Source organism: Capra hircus, chromosome 10 (genome assembly GCF_001704415.2).
Source record: "Capra hircus breed San Clemente chromosome 10, ASM170441v1, whole genome shotgun sequence".
NCBI classification, from domain to species: domain Eukaryota; kingdom Metazoa; phylum Chordata; class Mammalia; order Artiodactyla; family Bovidae; genus Capra; species Capra hircus.
Window position 1 is genome coordinate 56,729,358 of NC_030817.1, and position 12,379 is coordinate 56,741,736.

The 12,379-nt window shown below is 37.9% G+C and overlaps 1 protein-coding gene across 8 annotated transcripts in view; it reads right to left on the bottom strand.

The window, feature by feature from the left end:
- The window catches only part of HERC1 (HECT and RLD domain containing E3 ubiquitin protein ligase family member 1), a 208,938-nt gene that overhangs the window by 20,362 nt on the left and 176,197 nt on the right, over positions 1–12,379 (bottom strand). For all 8 annotated transcript variants that reach the window (XM_018054328.1, XM_018054326.1, XM_018054325.1 and 5 more), the window contains exons 56-64: positions 11,553–11,752; positions 11,042–11,147; positions 9,739–9,885; positions 9,295–9,396; positions 8,065–8,238; positions 6,511–6,804; positions 1,553–1,618; positions 1,253–1,378; positions 287–425 (exon numbers count right to left, since the gene is read on the bottom strand). In XM_018054328.1, coding sequence (XP_017909817.1) covers positions 287–425; positions 1,253–1,378; positions 1,553–1,618; positions 6,511–6,804; positions 8,065–8,238; positions 9,295–9,396; positions 9,739–9,885; positions 11,042–11,147; positions 11,553–11,752 — 1,354 coding nt within the window. The remainder of the gene's footprint in view (positions 1–286; positions 426–1,252; positions 1,379–1,552; positions 1,619–6,510; positions 6,805–8,064; positions 8,239–9,294; positions 9,397–9,738; positions 9,886–11,041; positions 11,148–11,552; positions 11,753–12,379) is intronic.

Consider the following 12,379-nt stretch of genomic DNA (forward strand, 5'->3'; position numbering starts at 1 on the left):
CAAATTACAACTTTGCAATTTTAAAGAATTTGTTTACAATCTTCAGTGAGTATTAACCAGCAATTTATATCATTGAATTCTAGCAATGCTATGACAACTTGTAAAATAATACAACTTAAAATATGGAAAATTAAGGTTGTGCATGCCTAAACAAGAACATAAATATAGGTGAAAACCCTACATGACTTTATTTAGCAAAGGTTTGGGTGAGTTGCAATGTAATAAACAAACATTCCTACAAACAGGCCACAGTTTCTGATCTGCTTTTAACTGAGGATAATTTTACCTTGTAAGGCTGAAATGACTGTCAGCACATGAAGGTCATCTGAATTTCCTTGTCCTAATCTGCCATAACTTCCTTCCCCACAAGCCAACACTGTGCCATTGGCCTGGATGACAAAGGTACAATTTTGACCGCATATGACCTAGTATCAAAACACAAAGTTACATATATTATATTCTATTACATAGCTTTAACATGCAAACATTTAAAATGATTCCATGTATACCTAGGATACCTTTATCAGTTCTTTCATCCTTTCACTAAAGTGGAAGAGTTGACATAATTATGGGATTCCTATAAGCCCTTGATGATTATAAAACTGCTTACTTAACTAAAAGATGTATGAGGCTCATCTGATGATTTAAGATAGTTTAGAAACATGTTATCTACAGAGCTTTCAGTCAGTTGTGCAGAGTTTAAGAAGAAAATAGATAAAAAGAAGAAAAAGGAAACAGTGATGGGAAAACAGTAAAGATTGGCTGGAGGCTACCAAGAAACATAAACTGGAGGGGATATCTGCAAAAAAAAGTAGTGCATCTTGGGGCTTACTGAGGTAGAGAAGAACAGAAGTGAAAGCAGGAGTCTTAAGAAGAGTTTGGAGATTTAGTACCACAATTATTAGAAGAGAGGAGGGGTATCAATGAAATCTGGCTAAAGATACCAACAAGTTAATGACCCCAAAGAGAGAACTGATAATCAGCTATATCTTAACATCTATAAATATCTACTGGGCAGGCTTAAAGCATCATGATGTTACTTAATTATACTTGAAAACAAGAAAAATTTCGGAATATTAACAAAACTTAAGTCTTATAAAAACTCTATAAAACTTTTATTTAGAAGCTTTATATCATGACTTTGTTGGGTTCCTCACAATAGATTATGCAGTGGACAAACTATCCCAAGTAAGCTACTGAACTTAAGGGAATCAGAACTGTCAGTTCTCCAATTCTTTACCCTCCTAGTTACCTGTTGGGCCTGTGAGAATGAGGGAGCTGCTGCAGGTACCATTACGTTTCTTCCAGCTTCTGCCAGCTGTCCATGCCTGCCAGCACCCCACAAGTAGACATCACATTTACCTCCCAAGTGCCAGTCCTAGAAAACCACAAACAAATCAAAATATGATTTGTTAATTCATTCAAATAAGCATCTACTGGGTACTAAGTGTATAGAAGCTGCTATGGGGGACACCAGGGTATAAACACATAAGCATTTAGAACCAGAAGATTTACTAAGAACCACCATAAAGTTATTGTCCTCTTTACTGACCTCAGGTCTGGAAGTTGCCCAAGACATAATTTGTTCATCCATGCCATTAATCCATTTACTGTTATCCTGTAAGACAGGGCAAACATCAGGATCAACTTTGCTTAATCAATATTTATCTTTTTTTAAGAAGTCTTAAAAATGATCAAATTAATTTTTTTTTTAAGAGAAAAGGAGAAGCCCAAGATCACATATTCAGTTACAAGCAGGAAGAAGACCAAAATGCAGCCCTCCTTTTTCCCAGGCCATTTTTTGAGAAAATTTTTTGCAAAAGATTCATTTTTTCTTAACTAACAACTAAGTTTTCTTTCAAAAAAAAAAAAAAAAGAATTTGGTAATATTATGAGAAATTAAGAGCAGTTTTACAATCATGCCAAACTTGATTTTTATGCATTGTTAGTATTTCCCTAAAATGGACTGGAATGGGTGAATTTAACTCAGATGACCATTATATCTAATACTATAGGCAGGAATCCCTTAAAAGAAATGGAGTAGCCATCACAGTCAACAAAAGAGTCTGAAATGCAGTACTTGGATGCAATCTCAAAAACGACAGAGTGATCTCTGTTCGTCCAAGCCAAACCATTCAGTATCACGGTAATCCAAGCCTATGCCCCGACTAGCAACGCTGAAGAAGCTGAAGTTGAATGGTTCTATGAAGACCTACAAGACCTTTTAGAACTAACACCCAAAAAAGATGTCCTTTTCATTACAGGGGACTGGAGTGCAAAAGTAGGAAGTTAAGAAACACCTGGATAACAAGCAAATTTGGCCTTGGAGTACAGAATGAAGCAGGACAAAGGCTAACAGAATTTTGCCAAGAGAACGCACTGGTCATAGCAAACACCCTCTTCCAACAACACAAGAGAAGACTCTACACATGGACATCACCAGATGGCCAATACCGAAATCAGATTGATTATATTCTTTGCAGCCTAAGATGGAGAAGCTCTATACAGTCAGCAAAAACAAGACTGGGAGCTGACTGTGGCTTAGATCATGAACTCATTGCTAAATTCAGACTTAAATTGAAGAAAGTAGGGAAAACCACTAGACCATTCAGGTATGACCTAATCAAATCCCTTACGATTATACAGTGGAAGTGAGGAATAGATTTAAGGTACAAGATCTTATAGAGTGCCTGATGAACTATGGACAGAGGTTCGTGACATTGTATAGGAAACAGGGGTTGAGACCAGCCCCAAGAAAAAGAAATGCAAAAAAGCAAAATGGCTGTCTGAGGAGGCCTTACAAGTAGCTGTGAAAAGAAGAGAAGCAAAAAGCCAAGGAGAAAAGGAAAGAGATTCCCATTTGAATGTAGAGTTCCAAAGAATAGCAAGGACAGATAAGAAAGTCTTCCTCAGCGATCAATGCAAGGAAATAGAGGAAAACAACAGAATGGAAAAGACTAGAGATCTCTTCAAGAAAATCAGAGATACCAAGGGAACATTTCATGCAAAGATGGGCTCAATAAAGGACAGAAATGGTATGGACCTAACAGAAACAGAAGATAGTAAGAAGAGGTGGCAAGAATACACAGAATTGCACAAAAAAGATCTTCATGACCCAGATAATCACAATGGTGTGATCACTCACCTAGAGCCAGACATTCTGAAATGTGAAGTCAAGTGGGCCTTAGGAAGCATCACTACAAACAAAGCTAGTGGAGGTAATGGAATTCCAGTTGAGCTAGTTCAAATCCTGAAAGATGATGCTGTGAAAGTGCTGCACTCAATATGTCAGCAAATTTGGAAAACTACTGGAAAAGGTCAATTTTCATTCCAATGTCAAAAAGAGGCAATGCCAAAGAATGCTCAAACTACCGCACAACTGCACTCATTTCACATGTTAGTAAAGTAATGCTCCAAATTCTCCAAGTCAAGCTTCAGCAATATAAGAGCTGTGAACTTCCAGATGTTCAAGCTGGTTTTAGAAATGGCAGAGGAACCAGAGATCAAGTTGCCAACATCCGCTGGATCATCAAAAAAGCAAGAGTTCCAGAAAAACATCTATTTCTGCTTTATTGACTATGCCAAAGCCTTTGACTGTGGATCACAATAAATTGTGGAAAATTCTTAAAGACATGGGAATACCAGACCACCTGACGTGCCTCCTGAGAAATCTGTATGCAGGTCAGGAAGCAACAGTTAGAACTGGACATGGAACAACAGACTGATTCCAAATAGGAAAAGGAATATGTCAAGGCTGTATATTGTCACCCTGCTTATTTAACTTCTATGCAGAGTACATCATGAGAAACGCTGGGCTGGAAGAAGCATAAGCTGGAATCAAGATTGCTGAGAGAAATATCAATCATCTCAGATATGGAGATGACCCCACCCTTATGGCAGAAAGTGAAGAGGAACTAAAGAGCCTCTTGATGAAAGTGAAAGAGGAGAGTGAAAAAGTTAGCTTAAAGCTCAACATTCAGAAAACGAAGATCATGGCATCCAGTCCCATCACTTCATGGGAAATAGATGGGGAAACAGTGGAAACAGTGGCTGGCTTTATTTTTCTGGGCTCTAAAATCACTGCAGATGGTGACCGCAGCGATGAGATTAAAAGACGCTTACTCCTTGGAAGGAAAGTTATGACCAACCTAGATAGCTTATTAAAAAGCAGAGACATTACTTTGTCAACAAAGGTCTGTCTAGTCAAGGCTATGGTTTTTCCAGTAGTCATGTAGAGATGTGAGAGTTGGACTATAAAGAAAGCTGAGCACCGAAGAATTGATGCTTTTGAACTATGGTGTTGGAGAAGACTCTTGAGAGTCCCTTGGACTGCAAGGAGATTCAATCAGTCCATCCTAAAGGAGATCAGTCCTGGGTGTTCATTGGGAGGACTGATTTTGAAGCTGAAACTCCAATACTTTGGCCACCTGATGCAAAGAGCTGGCTCACTGGAAAAGACCCTGATGCTGAGAAAGATTGAGAGCAGGAGGAGAAGGGACGACAGAGGATGAGATGGTTGGATGGCATCACCGACTCGATGGATATGGATCTGGATGGACTCCAGGAGTTGGTGATGGACAGGGAGGCCTGGCGTGCTGCGGTTCGTGGGGTCGCAAAGAGTTGGACACGACTGAGCAACTGAACTGAACTGAACTGAAGAACTAAAGAGCCTCTTGATGAAAGCGAAAGAGGAAAGTGAAAAAGTTGGCTTAAAGCTCAACATTCAGAAAACGAAGATCATGGCATCCGGTCCCACCACGTCATGGCAAACAGATGGGGAAACAGTGGAAACAGTGCTGACTTTATTTTTGGGGGCTCCAAAATTACTGCAGATGGTGACTGCAGCCATAAAATTAAAAGACGCTTACTGCTTGGAAGAAAAGTTATGATCAACCTAGACAGCATATTAAAAAGCAGAGACATTACTTTGTCAACAAAGATCTGTCTAGTCAAGGCTATGGCTTTTCCAGTAGTCATGTATGGATGTGAGAGTTGGACTGTAAAGGAAGCTGAGCACTGAAGAATTGATGCTTTTGAACTGTGGAGAAGTTCAAAGAAGACTCTTTGACAGTCTTGAGAAAGGACTCTTGAGAAGACTCTTGAGAGTCCCTTGGACTGCAAGAAAATCCAACTAGTCCACCCTAAAGGAGATCAGTCCTGGGTGTTCATTGGATGGACTGATGTTGAAGCTGAAACTCCAATACTCTGGCCACCTGACGTGAAGATCTGACTCATTGGAAAAGACCCTGATGGGGTAAAAGATTGAGGGCAGGAAGAGAAGGGGACGACAGAGGATAAGATGGTTGGATGGCATCACCGACTTGATGGACGTGAGTTTGGGTAAACTCTGGGAGTTGGTGATGGACAGGGAGGCCTGGCGTGCTGTGGTTCATGGGGTCGCAAAGACTCGCTTATGACTGAGCGACTGAACTGCACTAAGGTGATAAACACTTTTAGTATCAACTATCACTAACACATTGGAGATTCAAAGCTAATCACTTCTGAGCACCCACAGGTACAAGGTCATTTGCAGGAGCCACCACCCCTGTGAACTCGAACAGTTGTGGGCAGGTCACTTCATCTTGCTAGGCTTCATTTTCCTCATCTACATATGACATACTTGAGAGAAATGAGCTCAGAAGAATACTTCCTGACTAAAATAATCTATATTTAGATTGTTCTTGTTGTTTAGTCACTTAGTCGTGTCCTACTCTTTGCGATCCCATGGACTGCAGCACGCCAGGCTTCCTTGTCCTTTACCATCCCATCTCCCGGAGTTTGCTCATTTTCTTCAATTCACATTTATAAATATATGAATATATTCAATAATGAACTGATAAATTCATTTATCAATGAATAAATATTCAATAAATGAATATATTCAAATATGTGAATATATATTTGAATTTATGAACAACATACAATAATTTACATTGTATGTGTATTTATATATTCAAATGTTTGTTTATATAAATCTTAATTAGGTAAGGGGGTTGTTAGATCAACTGCTGGCCTGCACTATCTACCCAGGCATTTTATCTCTATCACAGTTTGGTATCTAGACACTCTCAAATACAATCAGAAAGAAATGACAACTAAAATGCCTTCTTATATTCTATTAAACATGTTTGAAGTGTTAAATAATTTAGAATCTATATGTGGAATAAATCTAAAAAGATGGCCAGGAAAAGATGCTAAAATATATTTACAAATATGTATGTATACTAACAAGATACCTAAGAACAAGAAAACGAGAAAATATGAGACGATGTTTTTGAAAACCAGCAAGTTTATACAAACTCCACAATTCTCATAATCAATCCCTGTCACCATAGAAACCTTTTATCAGACTGAATGTGACTATCTGAAAGTGAAATATTTTGAGTTTATCTAAGGGTGCGCTTCTTGCTCTATTCAAGCCAGCAAATACTTCCTGTTGGTCTGCTATTTGTTAAACATCCATGTAACACAATCTCAGTTACATACAGTGGTAGCTCATACTACACTTACCATCAGGAGTACAAGCTCATCCTCTGGAACAGGCTCCAGATCGGGAACAGTGAAAGACTCTGGGAACTGTGCTCCGTTGGTCAGGGCTTCAGCAGCTTTTATGGTGGTGGAGAAACACTCTAGCCAGGCCCACTCATTTGGATTCCAGGATGCAGGGTCAGGGAGGCAGTGCTGGTGGTGTGGGGGCACTGGCGGATTACACAGCAGCTGATCCAGATGAAGTCCCACCGCAAGGGAGGCCAGACACTGCATATAGGGGCTGTGAACAAGCTGGTCTCCACAAACCACATGAGGCTAAGAGAAAGGCAAGGATACGATGCTGAAGGGCCTCTGCCAAATATTATAAATTAGCCTACTGCATTCTGAAAGCCTGTAGTCATATTTTAACTTTACTGGTTCTTTTTTAAGCTTTTTACTTAGAAATAATTTTAGGCACATAGAGAGTTACAGAGATTAGTGCAGTGAATTCCTATAAAACCCCAATCACCTATAAAACCCCAATCACCTCTAATGTTAACATCTTATATAACCATGGTACATTAATTAAAACTAAGAAATTAACATTGGTTACAATAATAATTAAACCATAGAACTTCATGGTGCTTCCCATTAATGTTCTTTCTCTGCTCCAAGATTCAATCCAAGACACTACACTGCATTTAGCATATTTTCATTACAGTTTTACAGTTTTTTGTTGTTAGTTCACAATAGCAAAAATAGGGCAGAAAATTGAACCACGGAGACCTGCACCCTCTCACATTTCCGCCTTTACCGAAAGAACCCTGGTAGCCGCCAAAGACAGTCTTCTTCCATGGTCCTCCCTAGATGTACTAGAGCAACTTTGTGAGTGACTGAGTGATTCAGAAAAGAAAACCTTGGCAAACCTCATTGAAATTAACTGGGTATGGTAACAGCTGATCAGTATAGCACAGCAACAAACAAACAAAAAGGAAAAAACCCCAAAGAACTTTGCTTCAGAGCAGCATGCTGTGACTACTGAGGGCTGGAAGACAGGTTACACAGGATCATGACCTGGGCACCAAGTCCAAACTCCATATTTCCCATTCTAGTATTTAACGACCTTACTTATTTAGTTCAACCTTAGCTCTTCCACTAAACTTTCCACAAAGATTCACCTGATTAAGCAGACAGGATATTCACTCTGATGCCCATATCCACTCCACCTCCCAACTTTGGGATAGCAAAGCTACACAAAAATAGATATTTGGGTTAGAAAAGGGAAGATAATGTACTCTGAAGTACAGGGGTTTCAAGAGGTTTTGAATGAACAAATAATCTGAAAAAGAATGACAGAAGCACTATACAAATCTGAGGGTTATTTAAAAATTTTACTCCCACTAAAATAAAGTAAAAGCAGGTTTAGGATTACTGAACAACAATTTTAGGCATGACTTTTTTTCATTTGCTTCTGCCCAAATAGTCCTGCTTATTTTACTCAGATCTCATACTTTTAAGGGATAAATTCAAAGCTACAGTTCAAATTCCAAAGCACCAGTCATCTGTATATCTGCAACAGTGACTGTAATCAGTTACCTTTTCATATGCATACTGCTCCTGAAGCATCATGGGTAGCCGCTCCAGAAATGCTCTCATGCAGGGAGCCATGTTTAATCCCAGAATACCTTGTTGTTTCAGTGCTGTCCTACAGGTTGCTAAAACATGATTGGCAGCAATCCATTCTGCTGTACAATTCACGACCAAAACATCCTGATGAAAAAGAAACCATGCCACATGATATTTGTTTAAATAAAAGAGACAATTCCACCACCATTTATATATGAGAAATTCCTTCCAATAACTGCATTAAATACTTTTGCCTTTTAGACATTTTTTGCTATACTTTCAATGCCTAGGAACTTCAAAATATCCTAAATTTTCTCTAGGAAAACAAGTGAATAAGAAATAACTATAAAATTTGTGAACTACCTTGGATTAGCTGATTCTTCTTAAAGAGACATTAATTATTTGCTATTTCATAGGACTTCTAGGAAAATCATCCAGTATATTCTAACAGTCTGACATGATCAAAGGGATACTAGAGGAAGCAGTACTCTGCTGACTGACACACATCTACAGGAGAAGCAGCACTGCCCTATGGCCCTATGGTTTATTCTATGCAGTCCACTACTATCTATGGTCCGAGTCTACATTTTACATCTAGTAGGACTGTTCATGCATGTTTATAGCTCTATTTTAATATTACTTAACCACATAAAATGTAAACCAAAGCAGGATATTGGCACTACCCATTAGGGGTATGAAAAGCAATATTGTAAGAGATAAAGTGAAAGTGAAGTCGCTCAGTTGTGTCCGACTCTTTGAGACCCCATGGACTGTAAGAGATAATGTCATCACAAAATTATTTCACAGAAGAGGGCTAGTATTTTTTACTAGAACATTAAATTTGAAAGCCAAGATCTATTCTGAATACTTGAGTGAAAGGTTTATGAGGTGGTCCTTCTTTTTAGGGAAAATTATTTTAAGATAATTTAGTTCTATCTCAAAAATCATGGCAGAAAGTAAAAAGTTCTCTTTATAACTTCCAGTGGAAAGTCATTCAATAATTAAGCATTTCCCCCAAAGTATAGTGTATAGAAGAGTACTAGGTTCTAGTTTTCCTTCTGCCACTAGATACTTGCATTATCTTGGGCAAGTAATAATCTCTTTGGATATCAGTTTTCTTCTCTGTAAAGTGGGATTCTTGGACTACAATTTCAAAGATACCTTAGAGGTTAACAACTTATGATTTAATTATAAAATTACCTTTGATCTATTTGAGCAAGCAGCCACCCCAACATCTGGAATCCACACTGTGGTCTGAATAGCTCCAGAGCCAATCACAACAGTTTGCAAGACAGAGCCATCCTAAAATGAAATGCATTCACCAATACACACTCCTTAACTGGTTAGCCATTACTTACATTTTCAATTTATACTTAACATTCACAAAAACTTATTCTAAAACCTACATTTAGCTAAATTTGGCAATGTCCAACTGCATATTACTATCCAATTTTCTAGGGCCTTTTTTAAAGAACTTTTAAAATACATCACTAAGAAAAATTAAAGGGCAGAGAATTCTGAAAAGGGTTTCTTCAATATTCAAGATATTATTACACAAAATATTCCTAAGATTGGTTAACTTTTACTGTATATAAATTAATATAAAAACATTTCTGAAGATGAAAATAACATCTATATTCTTACCCTTAAAGACCAAATGTTCATAAGGCCACCTAATCCACCAGACACCAGGGCCAACCCATCAGAACTAAAGGCAACGGTCCGGACAGGGGTGATGTGTCCTCGCAATTGATAAACACACTTGGCTCCAACTGATTTCCTATATCCATCCTGCAATTAATTTTTATTTTTAATAAATATTGAAATTAAAACAATTTATAATTCATTCTTGGAAATTTTATATTTCAGTATAAAGTTGGGAAGAGGGAAGGACAACTTTCTCATAAGGGTTAGCCTGAGAGAAAATAATAAGATACGAATCTGGTTCTCCTTCACTGATGCTATTTCATCTTTTTTCTGTTGTACTTGTAATCTAGTTCCCTACTCTTCAAACAGACTACATTTGTTTCAATTATCCCTCAGAAATAGGAAAAATTCTAACTTTTACCTTTTGCAGGGGTGGGGGGGGTGGGGCACTGCCATGAAACATGTGGGATCTTAGTTCCCTGACCAAGGATCAAGCCCCATCCCCTGCAATGGAAGTGCAGAGTCGTAACCACTGGAACACCAGGGAAGGCCACTTCTACTTTTTAATGAGTGTTTTAATTTTCAAATTTTGCTTTATGTAATTTTCATTTTTTGCCTCTAACATTTGTGAACTGCACATGCTGGTGCTATACAAACAGGTTCCTTTTTCTGTTATGGTTCTGTCTGTCACATGGTATTGAACCTCAACTTAATCTCATGTTTGCTCTGCAGGTTTTAGCAATGAGATAGCTAAGCCCTGTCCAAAGGGCTACTTTTTAGCAGAGAGGGCAAATCAGATTTATCTCAAGTGCTCCTACCTCTGCTCCTGTGGTAGTTTCTTCCTAGTAGTGAAAGTGCCAAGTCCTAACCACTGGACCACCAGGAAATTTCCTGTCTAGTCTAATTTTTAACCTCTGTTTAATGTAAAGGAATGGTTCTATAGATGGAATTCTGGTTTCAGTAGGAGATACTTCGGATAGGAGTGCTCCTGTGGTGTTCCTACTTCACTGTACCAAAAACCTTTAACTTGGGACTCACCTATTGGTAGTGTCGATTATATACCATAAATGATCACCACTTGATATTTACTGAGTATCTCCCCATAACAAGTAATTATGGTATCTCTGACTTACAAAAAATAATAATAAAGAAAGCTAATTCAAAAAGCACACAAAATATGACAATTATTCACATTTCCCTAACTATTCTTGACATTTGAGATACCAATAGGAGGACTATTTGATAACATATACTATCTAAGGTTTCAGATAAAGTCTTGAAAAAACAGTAGAACACTTACCTGGCAACTTGATTCCTGGTCCCACCATCCTTCTGAACTGGTCACACTGGTCTGTGTGGTATCTTGGGGAATACGCCAAACACATACTAAGCCACTCTGACAGCCACTTGAAAAATTTGATCACATAAAACCAAACCATGTCAATATGTAGAAATAAAAATATTTTCAAACAGCAATCAATTAAGACCTGACAGAACTACTACAATATATTTTAAAAATTTATTTGTGGTAGGTATGCTGTAATTTCATAAGAAATACAAGTAGGACCCATGTTTTTACCAATATTACATGGGGTAAAGAAGATGGCATATCTTTGGATTGCACAGCTGAAGCTTCACATTGGAAAACTGTTCTTTATTTCTCTAAGGTGATCTTATGGTATTATACATTTTAAGAATAATAACCGGTAATAAACAGTTTAAAATTCTTGAGAAGCCACACTTAAAATGCAAGTAACAGCCTACACTAATATAAAGATTAAGACACACACACACACAAATTTATAACATACGTGGCCATCAGTAAATGCAACTTGGATCCTTTCCCTGGAAGGCTGCACCAAGCAATGCCATTTACAATAGATGGATGGCAGAGTGAATGCAGACAGCGCCAGCATCCTGAAATTGGTCCCCAGAGTTTCACATTTTCTTCTTTGGCACATGTCATAAGAATATGACCCGTTGGGTCCCACTTCATACTAATAAGAGTATCCTTAAAATGGTAGAGGGAGAAAAATATCATAGTAATGCTTGCTTTACAAACACTTAAAACTTAGTAATTTATGACCTATACTTCTATCACTTCCCTGGTGGCTCAGATGGTAAAACGTCTGTCTGTTAATGTGGGAATCCCAGGTTTGATCCCTGGGTCAGGAAGATCCCCTGGAGAAGGAAATGGCAACCCACTCCAGTATTCTTGCCTGGAGAATTCCGTGGATTGAGGAGCCTGATAGGCTATAGTCCATAGGCAAAGAGTCGGACACGACTGAGCAACTTCACTTCATTTCTTCATATTTCTATCACTCAACTATTTTGAAATGGACATTTTATGCAAATCAGATACTATTACATTATTTCCAACCACTAACTCACTCATCATTTATATATATATATATTAAAATATATATATTTGCTGCATTATACATATTTGCTGCAGTCAAAGCCCAATAAATGCTACTTGGATGAATGAATTATGAAATTCTAATTCAGAAGGAAAATGTTATCTTTCATTGCCATTATTAAAGTTATTTTTATTGACTACTGATTATCAAAATATGAAAAAGGAGAGGGTTTTTTTTTAAAGAAGAATCTCTTACACTAAAAATAGCTAATACTATGA